The sequence below is a fragment of the Salmo salar genome, chromosome 15 (assembly GCF_965601325.2).
Source record: "Salmo salar chromosome 15, fSalSal1, whole genome shotgun sequence".
Lineage (NCBI taxonomy): Eukaryota > Metazoa > Chordata > Actinopteri > Salmoniformes > Salmonidae > Salmo > Salmo salar.
In genome coordinates this window covers 70,531,885-70,555,211 of record NC_138305.1, presented here as the reverse complement: position 1 = coordinate 70,555,211, position 23,327 = coordinate 70,531,885, and the positions used below count along the sequence as shown (strand labels likewise).

Sequence of the window (23,327 nt, the reverse complement as noted above, 5' to 3'; positions counted from 1 at the left end):
GTGGGGGGCAAGACAGAGAACACAAATGACAGACCCAGAAAGAGAGAGTAAAATAACTAAACGAGTTACTTGTTCCAACGCCTCGCGGACACACACCCATGTTCCCTGGGTATCCGTCTGGGCTGCTCAACATATTCTCCTGTTTGATGAGCATGGGGCGCCTCCCCGCCCCTCCAGGACCGCCGGGGGGCTTGGCGTCCACTGACATGGCCCTCTGAAAGGGCCCTCGTTGGCCAGGGGCCATCCCCGGACTCCCTGAACACACACAGAGGGACACAACAGATAGAACAGGTACATAACCATAGCCTGGTGTCCAGACTCTCGGTGTGGAAGTTACTTTGCGAAAAAGGGCTAAAACATTTCTTTTTTTAATGTTTGTGTGTGTTGCTTAATGTGACCGGTCCTACCTTGCAGGTTGTCATCGAGGCAACCCTGGGCCTTGTTCACTCCTTCATTAGCCCCTCCCCCTCCCTGCTCGGGGTAGAACTCAGAGCCAGAACCTCTCAGACCTCCCAGGATGGACTCCAGGTTCTCCAACTGGTGAAAAGATAGATACACGTGTATCAGCAACAACACAGTATCACACTCAGATGTACACAACCTACGGAGGTTCAGCACTTCTGAGCAATGAAAATGTTCACACTGAAGGCCAATGTCGCCCAATCAATATCTTACTTATCAGTAGGTATACTCATGTCATTTTAATAATCTACCAGCAAGGTAACGATCTGATCCCCACACTGTGTGGTTACCTCATCAGGCGGCTCTGACTTGATCTTGCTTTCTGGATGTTCAGGGGTGGGTCCAGGGCCTCTGGATGGGGGACCGGCAGTGGCTCCTGGGGGGCCCTTTCCTTCCAGCTCCTCAGGCTTGGGCTTCACGTCCACGGGCTCTTTAGTGTCGTCCTTGTTGAGGAGGTAGTGGAGGAGCGCGTGAGTCTTCTCCTTCTTGGGGCTGTGCTGCTCCTGCTTGGGCTCAGTCACTCCTCCTGCTCCTCCTCCTCCCCCAGCCCCTGTCTCGCCTGGGACCTCCTGGCCCCCCAGGGTCACCTTCCCAGTGGCCTCGGCTGTGATCTTGGCCACCTCGTCGGGCGTGTTGCTGTTCTGCAGCAGCTTGTGGAGGATCTTGTGCTTCTCCTGCAGCGACGCCGTGTAGTGGGCCGAGGCCAGAGCATTGGCCAGAGCAGCTCCACCTGGGACGGACGCCGGGCCCTGAATGGTGGAGGCCGAGGAAGAGGAGGAGACTCCGGTAGAGGAAGGGCTGGTCATGCCTCCTGTGAGGTCTTTAGTGTCGGACCCTGCTGGGATGTTGCTGCTGCCTGGTGGGGGAGGTATAGAGGGCAAGGCCGGACCAGTTCCCCCTAACCCCAGCTCCTCAGTGGGGGAGGTCAGCAGCTGAAGCAGCTTCTTATGGCCCTTACTGTCTGGGACTCTCCGGGTGGGTTCTGAGCTGGCCACCCCAGCTTCGCTGGCCCCCTCTCCAGGCTCCTTGCTGCCTGCCGTGGCCTGGCTGTCCAACCTGTCTCCGCAGCTCTCTGTCTGGGTGTGTGGGTGGTGGTGGTGGTGGTGGAGGGGGTGGTGGTGCTCGCCGGGCCCAGGAGGGCTTTTGGAGCCGTCAGGGCCTGGTTTGGCCGGCTGGCTTGGCTGGGAGGACTGAGAGGAGGAGTGGACGCTGGGGGAGCTGTCTGGTTTGTGGGCCGGGGAGGGGGAGGCGAGGGTCGAAGGGAGAGAGCTCCCGACCCCCTCGCTGATGGCCTGGAGGGCGTTGAGGGAGCTGCTGGAAAAGGAGGTGCCACCTCCTCCCGCACCACCTCCTCCATGAGGGCCAATGGGGGAGTGCATGCCTGGGAAAGAAACAAAATACACTGTTAGAAACTGTACTACAACTTCTACAAAAAAATATCTAAAACCTGAAATGGATTATCTTGTGTTTTATTAAGCACAGCAAAACTGTGCAAATGTATAGTGATTGACATACCTCCAGGAGAGAACTGACTGGCGCCCATCTTGGGGCTGCCTCGATTTCGGGGGGACATCAGGAACCCCTGCTGGGGGCCACTCATCCGGGGGCTCCCCAAGGGGCTGCTCATACCCCCAAGTCCGTAACCCCCACTGCTCTGGAAGGGGTGCTGCTGTGGGTGCTGGGGATGCTGCATGCCTGGGTGGTTCCCTGGACCCGGGTGGTTCATCTGATGACCCATCTGATTCATTTGGTTCATCTGGCCCATATGGTTTATTTGATTCATCTGATTCATCTGCATCATTCTGTTGCCCATGCCTCCACCGCCACCCCCACCTCCATTTCCTCCGTACATTGAGCCCCCTCCCATCTGTCCCATGTGGCTCTGTTCATTCATGGGCCCATAGCCCCGGTTCATACCCCCCATCCCCATCCCTGCGCCAGGGGGCATGTTCATCTGGGCGTTGGGGTTGGGGCCCCCCATGCCCTGCTGCCTCATAGCCCCAGGCATCATGCCCCCAGTCTGGGCAGAGCGATAGCCATTCTGCTCCCTGGAAGAGAGGACGAGGAGGAGAGAAGAAACAGGAGGAGAAAAGAGCATGTGAGGCTTGTACGGTTATCATGACATCCTTGGCACTTTACTCTTGTAAACACAGATCAAGTCTAGCAAAAGAGTCTCTTGAAGACTCCGAAGATTGAACTGAAGGGCATAAAAACTGAAAAAAAAATTCACAATGAGAATGAGGCGTTCTCTAATTCATTACTCAACCCTGTAAACTTTACTTCTAAGAGACTTAAGTGGCTGTCAAGCACAATGATTCAACATTTTCATTTTCCTGAAAAATGAACAAACCCACTAGGAGGCCTTTAAGGCCTTCTCCCCTGTCTGGAGCATCCGTATAAACAGTCAGATCTATCTGCTAAGCTCAGAGAGGATATTGTGGATATCAGCTACCTCAGCTGTGTGTGTGTGTATGTGTGTGTGTGTGTGTACCTCTGTAGCAGGTGGGTGGAGATGAAGCCCTGGGGTTCATTGCTCATGGGGTGGCGGTACAGCTTGCTCTTGGTCTGGGCCGTGACAGGGGTGCCGTCTGACAGGGAGAAGCGGTACAGGGGGGTCTCAGCGTGACCCTGCAGGAAGGCTGGGGGGTGGGGGGGCAAGGACGAGGGGGCAAATACAATGGGTTCAGATGAAGATATGGAAGTGAAATATATATCAAAGATGAGGTATAGGGTCGGTGGTATCCGGACATAAATGGCTCTTAGTGATGCCCTTCATGTGTGTTTTAAGACAGGTGTGTGTGTGTGTGTGTGACTCCGCATGTAACAGATGTGTGTATTGGTACAGGTGTGTGTGTGGCGTACCCTCGTGGTAGTGGCGTTTGTGGGACCAGGGCTGTCCGTCGCTGTGCTGGAGGAACATCTGGATACAGCGCCTCAGCAGATCCTCCCAGCCAGGACGCATCGACGCACGCAGAGAGTTCTGGTCTATCTGGATCAGCTTACCTGGACGGGGAGAAGAGGAGACGAGATGGACATTGTTGAACGTGGATAATACACACCTATTGAAGGATATTGTACACATTTCTGGACACACAAGACCCTATGAAATCAAATGATACAACCAGGTTTGCGGGATAAGTAATAAACCTCAGCTACGCTGCTGTCAGTCTCACCTGTGAGCTCGTGTCGGGTGTTGAAGCTCTCTGTTCTCTCCACAGCAGTCACACGACGGGCCACACAGATCATACACGACTGCAGGTCTGAGGAGGATGGGAAATAACTACTTAACCTACACATACACAGACATTCATTCTGGGATCGGGCCAAGTGTTACATACTGTGTGTGTGTGTGTGCGCGCGATTGTGTGGTGTGTGTGTGTGTCGGTGTATGCATCTGTGTGTCTGTACCTTCACCGTCTTCGATCATGGCCTTGGGCTGGGTCAGGGCGAAGCATTGCATGGTCTCGTAGCGTGGTCCTCCATGCCCCTCCTCTACAGGCCCGTGGGTGTGGCCAAACTTGACCAGCATGCGGCAGGTGAAGGTGTGGCTCTTCTGCCGGGGCGCCTCCCCCCCCCAGGACACCCCATTCACTGAAGAGGAGAGAAGACACCTCACTATACATGTAGTACATTCAAATATATAGTCAATTCAAATGCATACGCCGTATTAAAATAAACATATAACTGCCAAAATAATGTAAATGCTTGAGTAAATGAGGGATACAAAAGTATATTGAAGTTAGGCGCTTCCACACAGGTGTGGTTCCGGAGCTAATTAAGCAATTAACATCCCATCATGCTTAGGGTCATTTACAAAAATGCTGGGCAGGGCATTATTTTGGCTACCATGCCTATGCCCCAATAGGATGACAATGCCGCCATCACAGGGCATCACAGAGTGGTCACCAAATGGTTTGATGAGCATGAAAACGATGTAAACCATATGCCATGGCCGTCTCAGTCACCAGATCTCAACCCAAATGAACACTTATGAGAGATTCTGGGACGGCGCCTGAGACAGTGTTTTCCACCACCATCAACAAAACACCAATCTAATGGAAGAATGGTGTCACATCCCTCCAATTGAGTTCCGGACACTTGTAAAATCTATGCCAAGGTGCATTGAAGCTGTTCTGGCTGTTGGAGGCACAGCGCCCTATTAAGACACTTTATGTTGGTGTTTCCTTTACTTTGGCAGTTACCTGTACATGTACAAACAACCATGGATAGAGAGAGCCCCACACTAATGTATACTAACAAACACTGTGTCTGTCCGGTATACACACAAACATATTTAGTCAAGAGTCACAAATGACATGAGAAAACAGGCTTATCCAGAGTGACTGGCATATAACAAAGACACCCAAGCTGGAGACGAACATGAACATCAAGAAAGATGCATGTTTGAATCTTTTAAATCATGCCATTTCAAATATCCGGACACACACGACAGACGAACCAGCGTTACTACTTTCCCTCATATCTAAAAGCAAAAGTATCTCCTCTTGTTCTGATTCCTGGCTAAATGGACCGTGGGATTAATGTAGCTGACGTGTCGATTTCCAATATCCCTCCAGCCCTGTGCTGCTGCCGAGGTCAGGGGGGGGGGGGGGGGGAGCAGAGCAGAGAGGCCAGGTAGACAGGGACACCCAGCCATCTATCCTCATTTGGGCCCTGACTCCTCATCAGAGAACAGCCACCCAGAGGGTCACCTTCACAGGGAAGGGGATGAGGTGGGGAGAGAGGGAGATGCTACAGTAGCTTGCATCCTACATTCTCTTTTCTAGGAAATGTTCCAAAGGACACAAACACAATTAAATATATGTGTTAAAATAACACAGGTTCCATTCTCCTTTCCAGTCATGTGAGATCAGTGATTAGGATACGGGGGAGGAAGGTTTGGAACCCCACTCTCCCCCAACGTTTGTCTGAAGCCTTATCAGGGACCAAGGCCCCCCAGTCTGTCTGTTTCTGACAGGGCAGGTGGTGGGAGAGAGGGAAGGTTTGTCTGTACAGGGAGCAGAGGAGGCTGGTGGGAGTAGCTATAGGAGGACAAGGCTCAATGCAATGGCTGGCATGGAATTAATGGAACGGTATCAAACACGAACATATGAAAACCACATTTGACTCATTTGTTCCATTCCAGCCACTACAATGAGCCCGTCCTCCTACAGCTCCCCCCACCAGCCTCCACTGACAGGGTGGGATGGCCTAGGGCATGGGGGTTTCTAACTGGTACTGAATGGTGATTTAAAAAAGGTCTTAGACGGTTAGGATCCAATCTTCAGCCTGACAGAGACAGCCCAGCCTTGCCGTGAGGCCCAGACATTTCCCCTCAGACACAATTAACAAGCGCCGAGGCTGGACAGAACGGTAGACTCGGGGAGAAAAACTCCCGCCCCCTAGACACACACAGGGGACTGTGAGAGTGAGAGAAAATGTGTGCGTGTGTGTGTGTGTCTCTGTGTGGCGTGCATATGTGGTGCAAGCCCCAGTTGGCGTGATCAGTGGTCATCCCACAGGAATGTGCAGAGAGAGCGTAGTTCATTCATGGAGTCGGAGGTAATGATGGGGGAGAGGCGCGGGAAGGAGAGAGAATTAAAAAAAGAAAGCGAGAGAAAGGACCAGCGAAATAAATAAACTATAGTCCTAGCAACCACGTTATTCTAAAAAAGTAGGAGTACAGAGAGTACGAGACGGAGAAAGAGGTGGGAGACGGAGAGAGAGAGTGTCAATGACACTTTGAAGCCGCTGTTTAGGGACACTGCTGGGGAGTTAAACCGAGGGAGCAGGTTCAGCAGAGCAAACATATCCATAATTAATTGGCTTTAGAAATAAACACACACACACACACACACACACACACACACACACACACACACACACACACACACACACACACACACACACACACACACACCGCAGAATTCAAGCTGGGGAAATACAGGGGTGCATTATTCAATAGTGAGCAGTTTCCAGATGGCTGCCATGGGATCTGAATGGAGCACAGGCCTGTTTTACACTGTCTGGACCACTGAGTGTGACTGACAGCTCTGCCACGCTCTGTCTGCTTAGCACTAGCTCTGTGTGTGCTCCTGGGTGTGTGGAGCAGGTGGGGCTCAGTGTGTGTGTGTTTGTGTTTGTGTGGGGGGCTCCGGTGTGTCAGAGAGGATCTTGTGCACTCAAGGAGGTTTATGAGAAACCGCTCATTATTGGGACCGAGCGAGAAAAGGAGGATAGGAGGGAAGAGTAGGTGTTTGTATATGTCTATGATAATGTGTGTGTTAGGTTTTTAAATCATCTTCACCCTGTCTTCCTACTGCAGAATGTTGAGAGACATGCAAAGAGAGTGCGCCTGTGTGTGTGTGTGTGCGAATGTTCGCATGTATGTGTGTGCGCGTATGTTTGCATGTATGTGTGTGCATGCGTGAGCGTGCCGTACCGTTGGTCTTGGGCAGGTTCTTGTGGAACTCCTCCCTGTCGTCCTCATGGAGGATGTTGTAGACGGAGGTGCTGATGAGCTCTTCCTGTTTGTACTGCAGGTACTGGGTCACGTTGTCAGACACAAACACGACGCTGCCCTCTCGGTTCACCACAAATAAAAAGCCATCCAGGGCCTGAGGACAGAGGGAGAACACATGAAGAGTCAGTACAACAGGCCAATAAGAGGCCAGACGGTACAGCCAGCCAATCAAAGAGGAGAGTCGTGACCTTTGACCTCACCTGCAGCAGGAGCGGCCCCAGGTGGTCCTTGTCGATGACCCCCTGTCCCGTGGAGGACACGTCTGACTTCTGAACATCGTCATCGTTGGAGGACGCTTTGCCTGGACGGAGGGAGGAGAGAGTTCAGTCAGATATACACTACCGTTTAAACGTTTGGGGTCACTTAGACATTTTCCATGACAATGAAATGAGTTGCAGAATGAATAGGAAATATAGTCAAGGCGTTGACAAGGTTATAAATAATGATTTTTAATTGAAGTAATAATTGTGTCCTTCCAACTTTGCTTTCATCAAAGAATCCTCCATTTGCAGCAATTACAGCCTTGCAGACCTTTGGCATTCTAGTTGTCAATTTGTTGAGGAAAACTAGAGATTTCACCCCATGCTTCCTGAAGCACCTCCCACAAGTTGGATTGGCTTGATGGGCACTTCTTACGTACCATACGGTCAAGCTGCTCTTACAGCTCAATAGAGTTGAGATCTGGTGACTGTGCTGGCCACTCCATTATAGACAGAATACCAGCTGACTGCTTCTTCCCTAAATAGTTCATGCATAGTTTGGAGCTGTGTTTTGGGTCATTGTACAGTTGAAGGAGGAAATTGGCTCCAATTAAGCGCCGTCCACAGGGTATGGCATGGCGTTGCAAAATGGAGTGAAAGCCTTCCTTCTTCAAGATCCCTTTAACCTTGAACAAATCTCCCACTTTACCACCACCAGAGCACCCCCCAGACCATCACATTGCCTCCACCATGATTGACAGATGGCGTCAAACAATCCTTCAGCATCTGTTCATTTTTTCTGCGTCTCACGAATATTCTTCTTTGTGATTCGAATACCTCAAACTTAGATTTGTCTGTTCATAACACTTTTTTTCCAATCTTCCTTTGTCCAGTGTCTGTGTTCTTCTGCCCGTCTTAATCTTTTATTTTTATTGGCCAGTCTGAGATATGGCTTTTTCTTTGCAACTCCCGGAGCATCTCGGAGTCGCCTCTTTACGGTTGACGTGGAGACTGGTGTTTTGCGGGTACTATTTAATGAAGCTGCCAGTTGACGACTTGTGAGGCATCTGTTTCTCAAACTAGACACTAATGTACTTGTCCTCTTGCTCAGTTGTGCACCGGGCCTCCCACTCCTCTTTCTATTCTGGTTAGAGCCAGTTTGCTCTGTTCTGTGAAGGGAGTAGTACACAACGTTGTACGAGATCTTCAGTTTCCTGGCAACTTCTCACATGGAACAGCCTTCATTTATTAGAACAAGAATAGACTGACGAGTTTCAGAAGAAAGTTATTTGTTTCTGGCCATTTTGAGCCTGTAATCGAATCCACAAATGCTGACGCTACAGATACTGAATTAGTCTAAAGAAGGCCAGTTTTATTGCTTCTGTAATCAGTACAACAGTTTTCAGCTGTGCTAACATAATTGCAAAATGGTTTTGTAATGATCAATTAGCCTTTTAAAATGATAAACTTGGATTAGCTAACACAACATGCCATTGGAACACAGGAGTGATGGTTGCTGCTAATGGGCCTCCCTACGCCTACGTAGATATTCCATAAAAAATCTGCAGTTTCCAGCTACAATAGTCATTTACAACATTAACAATGTCTACACTGTGTTTCTGATCAATTTGATGTTAATTTAACGGATGAAATATGTGCTTGTCTTTCAAAAACAAGGACATTTCTAAGTGATCCCAAACTTTTGAACGGTAGTGTACCTCAGTCTACAATCAAGTACAAAGTAACACACATCTTCTGTGTAAGTGTGTGTGCAAATAAGAAAACATTTCAAGTGTGAAGAGCTGGGCTGTGAAAGGCGTAAACACTAAACACAGATCTGTGTAACTCAACGTTCAAATCCACTTATTAGAGCTCCAACCACCACCAGGGGTCAGCGTTTCTCATTTTTCCCTCCACACAAAGCACCAGGTAAGGGGAGCAACGTCCATATGCAGGCTTCTCTAAGGAGCGATGGGGCTGAGACCAGACCATGGCTGGGTGTAGACCAGAGTAGTGTAGTGTAGTGTAGTGTAGTGTATGGTGTGCACTACGTAAAATCCTTCCTCCTTTCCTTCCTTCCTCCATGCTTTATATTCAGCGGGAGACTCTAGAGGGACTGGCTGAATGGCATGCAGGCAGAGACCCAGGCAGGCACTAGGCAGCAGCAGTATTAATGCTGAGGCTGTCTGGAGCTGGGCTACAGGAATCATTCCATCTGATTAGGTCCCAGGGGGGAGAGAGAGCCAACACAAAGAAACACAGCCACTGCTGCCTGCCTGCCGCCAGCCCCGCTCTGAAGGTAGAGAGACAGAGAGAGAGAAAGAGAGAAAGAGAAAGAGAGAGAGAGAAAGAGAGAGAAGAGGGGGGTGGCAGAGTGAGGGGGAGGTGGTGGAGAGATAGAGACAGAAAGGTAGAGACAGAAAGGTAGAGCAAGGGAGAGGGGGGGTAGACAGAGAAGAGGGGTAGGGCAGAGGGAGGGAGAGGTGGTGGAGAGATAGAGACAGAAAGGTAGAGCAAGGGAGAGGGGGGGTAGACAGAGAAGAGGGGTAGGGCAGAGGGAGGGAGAGGTGGTGGAGAGATAGAGACAGAAAGGTAGAGCAAGGGAGAGGGGGGGTAGACAGAGAAGAGGGGTAGGGCAGAGGGAGGGAGAGAGAGAGAGGAGGATACGCTCCAGTGGTTCCCTCAATATCTTAAGATGCTAGGAGCAACCTGAGGATGCTATACTTTATTGGACTGAAATACAGGGGAGGCCAAAATGGCAAGCTGGAAGGAGGAGGGAGGAGGAGCGAGTGAACTAGTGAAGGATAATGTCGAAGAGAGGAAAGACGAAGGTAAGAGGGAGAGAAAGATAAAGAGATTGAGAGAAAGTAAGAGACAGAGCGAGAAAGAGTGTAAGAGGGAAAGGAAGAAAGAGAAAGAGGACAAATAGAGAGAAAGAAAGAAACAGACAGAGGGGTAAAAAGTGAAACCCAATGCCACTTCATTATTCACTTCCGGTAACTATGGCAACCAGTCTCCAGCAAGTCACCGCCAGCTGTACCCTCTTCCCCTTTCTGTCGAGGTGGCAGAGACCAACTGTCACCTCCCCCAGCCTCTGTCTCAGTTCATGCCATCTCCCACCCACTCCATTAGGCTCTGATAGATCTAGGACACTAAACTGACCTCAGATCAGTGTCTGCTTGGACCAACTTCAGCCTGCTACTCCATGCTGGTACCCCAACCAGTGCCAATCCAATGGGGGGGAATTAAACACGCTCAAAAGTACAATAAAAGTCTCACACATGAGTGTCTCGGTGTTGGATGAATCTGTACTCGGTCTTGACGTGGCCAGTTGAGTAAAAAACATAATTATCACCTTACATTCAATCATCGCATAAAACCGCTTCACCAGGCCAAATCTACAGTGCATTCGGAAAGTATTCAGACCTTTTTTCCTTTTTCCACATTTTGTTAAGTTACAGCCTTATTCTAAAATTGATTAAATAACACATTTTCATCATCAATCTATACACAATACCCCATAACGACAAAGCAAAAACAAGTTTTTATTAATTTTTGCAAAAACAAATATGAAATACCTTATTAACGTAAGTATTCAGAGCTCAGGTGCATCCTGTTTCCATTGATCATCCTTGAGATTTTCTACAACTTGATTAGAGTCCACCTGTGGTAAATTCAATTAATTGGACATGATTTGGAAAGGCACACACCTGTCTATATAAGGTCCTACAGTTGACAGTGCATGTCAGAACAAAAACCAAGCCATGAGGTCAAAGAAATTGTCCGTAGAGCTCCGAGACAGGGTTGTGTCGAGGCCGCATCTGCAGCTTTGAAGGTCCCAAGAACACAGTGGCCTCCATCATACTTAAATGGAGAAAGTTTGGAACCACCAAGACTCTTCCTAGAGCTGGCCGCCCGGCCAAACTGAGCAATCTGGGGAGAAGGGCCTTGGTTAGTAAGGTAACCAAGAACCCGATGGTCAGCTCCAGAGTTCCTCTATGGATATGGAGAACATAACAAAAAGGACAACCATCTCTGCAGCATTCTACCAATCAGGCCTTTATGGTAGAAGGGCCAGATGGAAGCCTCTCCTCATTAAAAGGACATGACAGCCTGCTTGGAGTTTGCAAAAGGCACCTAAAGGACTCAGACCATGAGAAACAAGATTCTCTGGTCTGACGGAACTAAGATTGAACTCTTTTGTCTGAATGCCATGTGTCACGTCTGGAAGAAACTTGGCACCATCCCTACGGTGAAGCATGGTGGTGGCAGCATCATGCTGTGTGATGTTTTTCAGCGGCATGGACTGGGAGACAAGTCAGGATCGAGGCAAAGATGAACAGAGCAAAGTACAGAGAGATCCTTGATGAAAACCTGTCCCAGAGCGCTCAGGGCCTCAGACTGGGGCGAAGTCTCCGAATGTCCTTGAGTGGCCCAGCCAGAGCCCGGACTTGAACCCGATTGAACATCTCTGGATAGACCTAAAAATAGCTGTGCAGCAACGCTCCCCATCCAACCTGACAGAGCTTGAGAGGATCTGGAGAGAAGAATGGAAGAAACTCCCCAATACAGGTGTCCCAAGCTTGTAGCGTCATACCCAAGAAGACGAGGCTGTAATCGCTGCCAAAGGTGCTTCAACAAAGTACTGAGTAAAGGGTCTGAATACTTATCTGAATGTGATATTTCAGTTTTCGATTTTTTATACATTTGCAAACACTTTTTTTGCTTTGTCATTATTGGGGTATTGTGTGTAGATTGATGAGGGAAAAACGATTTAATCAATTTTAGAATAAGGCTGTAACGTAACAAAGTGTGGAAAAAGTCAAGGGACCTGAATACTTTCCGAATGCGCTGTATACACTCCTTTCCTGAAACATGAATATCTTAACAGCCTTTATATCTGTTATAGACATGTTTGGGCAGTGGAGAACCTATAGGCCTTCAGTGTGTGACAGGTTGGTGATTCTGAAAGGACAGCAACCGTAATACCAGCGCACTCATGTAGACTGCACATTTTTGTAAAGCACAAAGGGCCAGTGGTGTAGTGGAGGGTATACGCAGGTATAAACCGTATACTCACTTCTTAATCCCTACTGATTCGTATCAAAGTAGTGTATGCGACTTATGAAATGTTGAATTTTTTTAATTTAACCTTTAACTAGGCAAGTCAGTTAAGAAATTGTTATTTACAAGGATGGCCTGTTATGCAGTACAATAGAGAATTATTGTCAGACAATAACTGAGACTGAGCAGTTCACTTTTATTACCTGTAACAACAGTTACACAACCACAGTTGCTGTCATACACACAGAGACAGACACAGCCAATGACATGCATATAATGCCGTGCCAAAGTTCCCCCAAACAAACACCAACAGCAAAGGCTGTGAAATAAATTGGGAGATGTAGGAGTGATGGATGCTCTGTGGCTCAGTGCACCTGGGCCCTGGGAGAGAGAGACATGTGTGAGATCTGTACAGCTCTCTAGGGAGACTCAATTGAATACTCCTCACGTCCTCTCTCCTCGCCTCCCTCTCGAAAGCCATTGGAGGAGAAGGTCAGAGGGAAGGGACCTCTGGCTTTCTCATCCAATGGGTTTTGGGAAGGAGGCAAGGAGAGGAGAGAGGACGCGAGGAGTATGCAATTGAGCTTCTCCCTCAGTCTCTTCTCCCCTCCCCTCCCCTCCCCTCTCCTCTCCTCTCCTCTCCACTCTTCAGGCCCAGCTGCTCTGGGGGAGAGACACAGCCAGGGCTCCAGCCCTCTTACAGACTTGCTCTACACAATCAGCTCTTACTGCCTCCCACTTAGCCCAGCTGGCTTTCCAGTGCCATGTTCACATCTGCAAGGCTACCATCAAGGCCAACAACGCTCCAAAGGCTTTAGATGCACTAACAACATTGGGACCCACAGATTTCGGGTGACATGATAGAAGTAGTGGTGATAGGTTTAGTATTAGTCCAGTCCACATGCGCTGACCAAAAGCAGTACACTACATAGGGAATAGGGATGCAATTTCTGACATAGCCACAGTACTGGTTCTGAGATAGCCATGTCTAGCAGTGGTACTGTGTAGTCAGTGAAAGTCCAAACACACCAAGAAAGTTGTGAAGAGGGGACGACGAAGCCTATTCCCCCTCAGGAGACTGAAAAGATTTGGCATGGGTCCTCAGATCCTCAAAAAGTTCTACAGCTGCACCATCGAGAGCATCCTGACTGGTTGCATCACTGCCTGGTATGGCAACTGCTCGGCCTCCGACCACAAGGCACTATAAAGGGTAGTCCGTACGGCCCAGTACATCACCGGGGCCAAGCTTCCTGCCATCCAGGACCTCTATACCAGGCGGTGTCAGAGGAAGGCCCTCCCAAGTCATAGAATGTTCTCTCTGCTACCACACAGCAAGCGGTGCCGGAGCGCCAAGTCTAGGTCCAAAAGGCTTCTTAACGGCTTCTACCCCCAAGCCATAAGACTCCTGAACACCTAATCAAATGGCTACCCAGACTATTTGCATTGTCCCCCCTCTTTTAAGCTGCTGCTACTCTCTGTTTATTATCTATGCATAGTGACTTTAACTCTACCTACACGTACAGAGGGTTCAATCAGGACTCATTTGTGGATGAGATTAAGAATGTGCAATGGTTAGAAGTGTGTAGTTAGGATGATCCTGAAATGTCACTAAATTGGTTTATGAAATTATTTATGAGTATAGCTGATAAGCACACCCCTTTAAGGAAATGCACTGTGAGGTCAAATGGTGCCCCATGGATTGATGATGAGCTGAGAAATGTAATGATTCAACATTATGATGCCAAAAAAGTAGCAGATAAATCTGGTACGTTGTTTGATAAGCAAAGTTATTGTAAATTAAGAACTCTTGTAACCAAGCTAAACAAAGGAAAGAAGGGATTCTATCAGCACAAAATTGATGAAGTAAAGGGTGATGGGAAAAAGCTGTGGAGAACGTTGAACACTATTATGGGTAGGAATTCAAACATGTCCGCCTCTTTTGTTGAATCAGAGGGTATATTTATTACAAAACCACACGACATCGCAAACTACTTTAATTAATATTTTACAGGCAAAGAGGACAAGTTGAGGAATGCTTTGATTCCAACTGATGGCTCCATGCCATATACCCTTATAAAAGATTGTATCATGAAGGAGAGGCAATGCAGGTTCAAATGTCATCAAGTAGAAAGGGAAGAGGTAGAAAGGATGCTGTTGTCTCTTTCGGCTGACAAGTCACCTGGTACAGATAATCTAGACATCAAATTGCTTAGAGTTACAGCTAACCAAATATCTACACCAATATCTCAATTTTAATAAGTGCTTGATGTATGGGGTGTGCCCAGAAGTCTGGAAAGAGTCAAAGGTTATACCACTACCTAAGGATACAAATCTGCATTCACTGATCCTAATAGTCATCCTATAAGCTTGCTGCCTGTGTTAGATATATTGGAAACTATTTTATCTGTACAAATCAAGGATTATTTCTCATGTAATGGTCTGATAACGGGTTTCCAACATGCATAAAAAGAAGGGCATTCTAAGAGTACGGACTTAGCACAAATGACAGATGATTGGTTAAAGAGTATAGATGATAGGAAGTTAGTTGGTGCAGTGTTGCTGGATTTCAGTGCTGCTTTTGATGTAATTGATCATGAACTGTTACTAGGAAAATTCAAATGTTATGGTTGTAAGGATGCAGCTCTATCCTGGATGGAAAGCCATCTATCCAGGAGAAGACAAAAAGTATTCTTTAATGGTAGCTTTTCAAATAGTAAAGATATACATTGTGGTGTTCCTCAAGGAAGCTGCCTAGGCCCACTCCTCTATCTTTACTAATGCTTTACCTTCAGTAAAGAACAAAGCAAGAGTGGTCATGAATGCTGATGACTCTACAATGTATAGCGCAGCATCAGAATGTAATGAGCTAACAGATCTACTGAGCAGTGAACTAAGAATGGTGTCTGAATGGGTTGATATGAACAAATTGGTGTTGAACATTTCTAAAACTAAATGTATTGTATATGGTTCTAGATATATGCTTGCTGATGATCCCTAATTTAATTTGTAGATGAATAGAATACACGTAGAGGAAGTGAAAAAAAACAAAAAAACTACAAGGCATCACGTTGGATGCAGGTTTAGCATGGTCAGAACACATAGATAATATTGTTATAAGATGGGTGAGGGAATTGTTGTTACAAGAAAATGTTCAGAGTATGTAACATCTAGCACACTGAATCAGGTGATTCAATCCCTGGTCCTATCACATTTAGAGTACTGTCCAGTTATATGGTCAATCCCTGGTCCTATCACACTTGAAGTATTGTCTGGTTATATGGTCATCTGCAGCAAAGAAAGATATAAAAAAGCTCCAAATGGCTCAAAACAGGGCTGCCAGATTATCTCTTCATTGCTCTAAGCAAATGTATATTATTAAAATGCATCAGAATCTCTCATGGCTTCACGTTAAAAACAAATTACAATCTAGTCTTCTGATTTTCTTTAGGAATGTTATATTTTTCAAAAACCACAGTATTTTTCAGTCCAATTAGTACATACTAGCAACACGCATAACCACCAAACCAGACAGGCAAATTCAGGGCAGCTAAAACAACACAAGCCAAGGACAAATCGCCTTAAATCTACAGTTTAATATAGAGCTATAGCTGAATGGAACTTTTTACTAATCCATATTTCTCAGGCAAAAAGTAAATCCACCCTCAAGGAAAAAAATAAAAGAACATCTAATGTGATAGACCATATGACTGGACAGGAAATAGAAAGCATCAACTGAATGTTAAATGTGTTTCCTGTCAGGTATTTTCATTATCTGTATTGTCTACTTGTTGAATGTTTGTGAAGTCTTGATAGTGGTTGTTTGTAATTTCTTGTTAATTGGTGTTGGACCCCAGGAAGATTAGCTAGCGTTATGGCGTTAGCTAATGGGGATCCTAATAAAAATTACGAAAATATTACCTCAATTACCTCGACTAACCTGTGCCCCCGCACATTGACTCTGTACTGGTACCCCCTGTATATAGCCACGCTACTGTTATTTTACTGCTGCTCTTTAATTATTTGTATTTTTTACTTAACACTTATTTTTCTTAAAACTACATTGTTGGTTAAGGGATTGTAAGTAAGCAATTCACTGTAAGGTATACACGCATGTGACAAATAAAATGTGATTTGATAGTGATAGATATTACTAATGGGTTAGCCAACACTGCAGTGTGTGTGTGTGTGTGTGTGTGTCTACTCACCCTGCTCCTTGATCTGTCTGATCTGGCGCACCGTCTCCTTGAGGATAGCACACTTGTCTGGCTTGACGTTGAAGCTGTCGATGTCACTGAGATTGGCAGAGATCAGTTCGGCCAGCTCCTCAATGTATTTACTCTCCTGCTCCCGCCGCCTTCGCTCACACCTACAGGGGGTGCCACTGTGTTTTACTACCGGTATTCACCAATATTATTTACCATTGTTTTGTGAGGTTTGTATTCAAACACAAGAAAATGGACTGAAACAGGGAGGGGCTACCTAAAACTGTCCAATAAGAAATACTTGTTTTTGTTTTCCATTGCAAAACATTTCAAGGAAGTTGGCCTATTTCCAAATAACTTGTTGTTACATGTCCATGGTTAGTGAATCTGAGCAGTCTGTGTTATTTACAATATAGCATTCTGGGGGATGTGGCTCATTCCGCGTCACCACCATTCTCTAGTTCAGGTATGAATGTATGCATTAATTCTCTCATACATACATACATACATACATTCTACCTGTCTTGACTTTGAGGATGCGTTTTCAGACTATTGAAAAAGAAACCGATTTCCAACAGGTCAATGTTGAGCTTAACTCAATATCCCAGCCAATAATCAAAATGGTCAAATATTGTGAAACCGGTTGTAAACTGGTTCAAACTGTAGTGTAGACGAGATACCTTTAATGTAAGTGATTACAGCTACTAGAGATCTCCAGATTCAGAAGCCAGGGTTGACTTACAGTGGGCTACATTAAAAAAGACTACACCCTGTTTTAATGTACATTTGGAAGTTGATTCATAAAACATATGAACAAAAATGTATCTGACTTGACAAAATAGATTTGCACTTGTATGTTGTTTTAAAAAAAAACAAATAAAGAAGAAAATCCCCAAATACCCCCCCCATCCCATGGCCTCACGCCAGCCGCTGCCTTACTCACCCCAGACTGGGCGTGTCGCAGGTGGAGAGCTTGCGTTTTCGGTTTTCCGAGCTCAGAGGCTCCATGGAGTTGTCCCCCAGTCCGCTCATCGTGTACACATATCAGCACCTGACAGGGACAGGACAAACACACATGCTTAGCCACAGGTCAGATAATGGGAGGGATGGTCAATAAGATGTTGTTAATGTAACTGGGTGGGGAAGAAACGAGAAGGTGTGGAAACCTCCATATATAAAAACACATCTCACCTTATGGCTGTGGATAATACTCAAACTCAGAGGGAGACACACACAGGACGTGAAGGAGAAGCTTTATGCTAAATATCCAACCTCCAGGGTACTCTTAAGCTTACTTTATGCAAATCACGCTATTGGCACAATATGAAAAATCTATATTGCATCGTCTGCCTCCTCCTCTCAGGGTAGAGTGTGTGTATGACCTCGCGCACACACGCAGACACACAAGGATTAGCAGTGTCTCTGACAGTAAGACACGCTGTACGACTAACCCTGTTAGACAGCAGTCTGTCTCCTACAATGCATCTCACTCGGTCTACAGGAATGTAGGCTGTCTAAGGTGGAGAGAGGCGGGGAGGGGGGAGGAAGAGAAGTGAGGAAAGGAGAAGCTGGCAGCATGAAGTCCACGCTGATTGGTCCATTTATTTACCAGTGACGCCGGAGAAAGGTAGGAGGGAGGGAAAGAGAGAGAGAGAGAGAGGAAGAGGGGGCAGAGGGAGAGAATGCAAAAGGAGGGGGAGTGAATGAGGTGAGAGACAGAGAAAGGGAGGGGACATGGGGGTGCAGGATGAGAGCAAGAGGATAGAGAGTGAGATCAGTGGCGATCCCCTAAAAGCACACCGCTTCGATACAGCAGGTCAGGAGAATTAGGCTAAGGCTACAAAAAGTAACTTGTGTCGAAGTGGTGTGTTTTTAGGGAGTCCCAAGCAGTGGAAACAGAGGAGAGGAGGAGGGAAAAGTGTAGTGAAGGGGAGGGAGCAAGAGGGAGAGCGGGAAGAGAGTGAGAGAAGGCGTGGAAGGAAGGGAGATGGAGGAGAGAGAGAGAGAGAGAGAGAGATGCAGTGCACGATCAGGAGGAGAACCACACTCCAGTGCCCTTCTTAACCTTCCCAGCAAGTGCATCATATTTATTCCATTGATTACATGGTTACCCTCTGACCGACATGCATGAAACCTCTACTGAATAGAAAAGCAAGCCACCAGAGGGAAAGGAACAGTGTTGCCATTCTATAATTCTATCCATTTGTTTTACAGATATTTTTTGGAATGTATATCACTTGGATTTCAATTTCAATAATTTCAAGGACATTCGATTGGCATGACAAAAAGAGTGCGTTCATTGCCACATCATCCCAGCTGTGCCAAATAGTGCACTGTAACGTTCTAAAGATAGCCCACTAAAATGGCTTGTGAACAGACGTTCTACCCTGCCTATTCATTCGATCATGCCTGCTGGTCTGACAACATCACCTAAATCAGGGATGGGCAACTGATGGGGTGGAGGCCACAAAAAAATGGCTGAACTCATAATTAGGGGCCGCAGTGGCTTGCGGGTCTGCGTACCCACATCCATACCCGCCCACCATGCTAGCAAAATATTTGAGCAACCCCCCCCTCTCGACAGCGGAGAGACATATTTTTGTTGTTAATTTCCTGCAATTCTACACATTTTGTCATAGGGTGGAGAGACATTTTTTCCGGTTTTAAATATGATATCTGAGTGAGAGAGACTAACAAAATCAATGGGGGCCCCCGGTCGGTAATTCCATGATTAAGCCTACTACAAGTTTAGATAGCGGGCCGCTAAAATAAGTCACCAATCTAAAACATTTTAGCTGACATGGGCTAATTGAGTGACTATCAGCGACTGACATAAGAGAAAAACTGATGACGGACAACCAAATTTCAAAATCGCACCTTGCGGGCCACAACCACCCAACCAGCCAGTCGCCCATCTCTGACCTAAATTAATATATCTAAATGTGAAATCAATCAAATGGAAAAGCAGCCAATGGAGCTGCATGATGCTGGAAGGTGGTGTGATGCTCCACCTCCCTCAGTACTATATTGGTTTCCACTCCAGACAACAACATTGACCTTAATTGGGAAGCATCATACTGTAGCTCTGTATGTAGGGAAACACGTGATTATGTGCAAAAAAAAGGTTTCACTCTGAGGATTTCACAAGCAGCTTTGTTGAGAAGACGCTCACGCAGTCCCTCCCTCTATCTCTTCCTCTCTCTCCCTCCCTCCCATATGTGTTTCCTTCAATCTATCCATCCCTGTCAATCCTTCCCTTCTCCTACCTGCTTTCCTATCTGTCTGTCTGTCTGTCTGGGAGGTGGAGAGGAAAGGGGGAGGGATTAAAGAGAGGCGGTGGAGAGCTCAGAGGAGGCGCTTAGAACAAGAGCTAAAGGAAGGGTTTAACTGAAGCCCTCTTCCATCAATCCTGATCATGCCTGCCTGCATGCCTGCCTGCCTATTGATAGAGTTCTCAAAGAAAGAGAGAAAGAGACCGAGAGAGAGAAAGAGAGAGAAAGGGAGAGAGAGAGATGGCTCCAGCGTTCTAATTGCAGTGAATGAGGCGGCCCCAGAGGATGACTGATTAGGAGGGCTGCTGAATGCCCCAGGGAAATGGGTCACTTCCAGTGTGGCGTGAGCCAGCCATCCACCCGCTCTTCCAGAGCAGTGCAGGGAGTAAAGTCAATTACACACCAAAGACACTGGGGCCTGGTGGCACACTGTGAAGCAGGGGGGCTGTGGTGGTTACTGGGTATGGTACAGGGGGAAAGAGAGGGTGGGATGGGAAGGGGAGGACGATTTTGGGAGAAACAGGCCACGATTGCAGAGAGCTACAATGAGTGTAAGTAAACGTTGATGAAGTTGTCGTCCACCTCTCTCTCCGAGTGAGCCTCCCTCCATATTTCCTCTGTCTGTCGTTCATCCATTCCACATGCTCCTACTGTAGTTACTGGCATGTGGGCCGGGAGGTCTCCCACATGAGAGTTCAAGGTTAAACTCTGTTTTATCTTTTCTCAATTAATATTCTGCCCACTTCCATTTGCCCCCCCCAAAAAAATCGAAACACAAAAAAATAATCATTTGTATTCTATTTTTTTATGTATAGTATTTACCCACCCAGGTAGTGGCAGTGCTGGAAACACTGGCTGCAGTAACCCATGGGGAGGGAGTCACACTCAGACAATCAGAGAGGGGGGATATTATTGTGGCCCTGCTAGCACAGAATAATCAAAACGTCCTGACACACAGAGGTGCTTGGGAAGATGGGTCACAACAGAGGACCAGCATGTGTGGGTGTTGGGGGAAGGGGTTTATCCGAGCTCCATTAGCTAGGACTAGATATTGGTTCATTAAATCTGTAGGTCGATCTATGGGTGGAAGGGGAGAAAGGGGCAGAGGTGTTTGTTTGAGAGGGGTGGGGTGAGAGTGTATGCATCCCACATCTGTTGACAACATTTTGGAATTTCTACTGCCAGTCCTTGTTATAGGTAACGATACTTCGTAGAAGTGTTTATATTATTATGCACATTAATCGTCAATTGCGGGAAGAAATTAAGATATGCAAGATTTATTTATATATATTTTTCAATAATGTTTTTTAATAATGATGCAGTACAACCGAGGTCAAAACGTTAGAAATTATGTTGGCTGCAAATCTGGTTCTGTACTGTAGGTGGCACCATGTGCTCTTTTTTAAGGATGGGCCCCTATCTCTTTACCTTTCACGTGTGAGTTCCAAATATCTCTAATGGCCCCAGCGTGAGTTTTTTAAAGTGCGTGATGTCAGAATGCCCTCACTGATTGTTATGCAACAGGACAGTTAACCTGGGCGGTCAATTTGAAATTATTTTTGAACAATGTTTCTTTTCTAACAACAATTTGAATTGAGGTGTGTTCCACCTCCTCATGAATTCATAATGAACTATCCCATTTCACTGTTGTGGACAATTTATGTTTGAGGATTTACTGAACCGGACAAGCTTCTCTCTTCGATGAAAGCCCAAGCACCTCCCCAGTGTTTCCCCAGATCAAGTATGCAGACATTTGCCCAGTCTAGCACAAACTTTTCCCCCGGGCACATTTTCTGGCTGGCGCTCGCATTGTCTTCATTGTTGTTATCCTTACAAATAATAACTTGTGTGTGTTCCAATCAAAGTAAATACCTTATATTCTGTATATCGTTAACACAGTGTCCAAAGAAGGGCCAGATGTATACAGAATGGTGTCATCTGCGTAGAGGTGGATCAGGGAATCACCCGCGGCAAGAGCGACATCATTGATATATACAGAGAAAAGAGTCTGCCCGAGAATTGAACCCTGTGATACCCCCATAGAGACTGCCAGAGGTCTGGACAACAGGCCTTCCGATTTGACACACTGAACTCTATCTGAGAAGTAGTTGGCGATCCAGGTGAGGCAGTCATTTGAGAAACCAAGGCTGTTGAGTCTGCCGATAAGAATATGGTGATTGACAGAGTCGAAAGCCTTGGCCAGGTCGATGAAGACGGCTGCAAAGTACTGTCTTTTATCGATGGCGGTTATGATATCGTTTAGTACCTTGTGTGTAGCTGAGGTACACCCGTGACCTGATCGGAAACCGGATTGCACAGCGGAGAAGGTACGGTGAGATTCGAAATGGTCAGTGATCTGTTTGTTAACTGGCTTTCGAAGACTTTAGAAAGGCAGGGCAGGATGGATATAGGTCTGTAACAGTTGAAGAGGGGGATGACCGCGGCAGCTTTACAATCTTTAGGGATCTTGGACGATACGAAAGAGAGGTTGAACAGACTGGTAATAGGAGTTGCAACAATGGCGGCGGATAATTTTAAAACGAGAGGATCCAGATTGTCTAACCCATCTGATTTGTACGGTCCAGGTTTTGCAGCTCTTTCAGAACATCTGCTATCTGGATTTGGGTGAAGGAGAACCTGTGGAGGCTTGGGCAAGTAGCTGCGGGGGATGCGGAGCTGTTGGCCGGGGTAGGGGTAGCCAGGAGGAAAGCATGGCCAGCCGTAGAGAAATGCTTATTGAACATCTCGATTATCGTGGATTTATCGGTGGTGACAGTGTTTCCTAGCCTGAGTGCAGTGTGCAGCTGGGAGGAGGTGCTCTTATTCTCCATGGACTTTACAGTACCCCAAAACTTTTTGGAGTTAGAGCTACAGGATGCAAATTTCTGTTTGAAAAAGCTAGCCTTTGCTTTCCTAACTGACTGCGTGAATTGGTTCCTGACTTCCCTGAAAAGTTGCATTTCGCGGGGACTATTCGATGCTAGTGCAGTCCGCAACAGGATGTTTTTGTGCTGGTCGAGGGCAGTCAAGTCTGGAGTGAAACAAGGGCTATATCTGTTCTGAGTTCCACATTTTTTGAAAGGGGCATGCTTATTTAAGATGGTGAGGAAATTACTTTTAAAAGAACGATAATGCATGCTCTACTGACAGGATGAGGTCAATATCCTCCCAGGATACCCGGGCCAAGTAGATTAGAAAGGCCTGCTCGCAGAAGTGTTTTAGGGGTGGTCGTTTGACCGCGGACCCATAGCGGATGCAGGCAATGAGGCAGTGATCGCTGAGATTCTGATTGAAAACAGCAGAGGTGTATTTGGAGGGCAAGTTGGTCAGGATAATATCTATGAGGGTGACCATGTTTATGTATTTAGGGTTGTACCTGGTGGGTTCCTTGATAATTTGTGTGAGATTGAAGGCATCAAGCTTAGATTGTAGGATTGCCGGGGTGTTAAGCATATCCCAGTTTAGGTCACCTAACAGAACGAACTCTGAAGATACAGTTGAAGACGGAAGTTTACATACACCTAAGTCAAATACATTTAAACTCAGTTTTTCACAATTCCTGACATTTAATCCTAGGAAAAATTCTCTGTCTTAGGTCAGTTAG

At 46.7% G+C, this 23,327-nt stretch overlaps 1 protein-coding gene across 6 annotated transcripts in view; it reads right to left on the bottom strand.

The window, feature by feature from the left end:
- LOC106571934 (nuclear receptor coactivator 3) overlaps positions 1–23,327 on the bottom strand; it is a 137,034-nt gene that overhangs the window by 6,131 nt on the left and 107,576 nt on the right. For all 6 annotated transcript variants that reach the window (XM_014145508.3, XM_014145511.3, XM_014145514.3 and 3 more), the window contains 12 exons: positions 17,395–17,502; positions 16,455–16,615; positions 7,186–7,286; positions 6,905–7,079; positions 3,871–4,053; positions 3,636–3,722; positions 3,325–3,465; positions 2,954–3,101; positions 1,978–2,510; positions 753–1,843; positions 408–537; positions 70–255 (listed from right to left, as the gene is read on the bottom strand). In XM_014145508.3, the coding sequence (XP_014000983.1) occupies positions 70–255; positions 408–537; positions 753–1,843; positions 1,978–2,510; positions 2,954–3,101; positions 3,325–3,465; positions 3,636–3,722; positions 3,871–4,053; positions 6,905–7,079; positions 7,186–7,286; positions 16,455–16,615; positions 17,395–17,483 (3,025 nt within the window). In that variant the 5' untranslated portion in view covers positions 17,484–17,502. The remainder of the gene's footprint in view (positions 1–69; positions 256–407; positions 538–752; positions 1,844–1,977; positions 2,511–2,953; positions 3,102–3,324; positions 3,466–3,635; positions 3,723–3,870; positions 4,054–6,904; positions 7,080–7,185; positions 7,287–16,454; positions 16,616–17,394; positions 17,503–23,327) is intronic.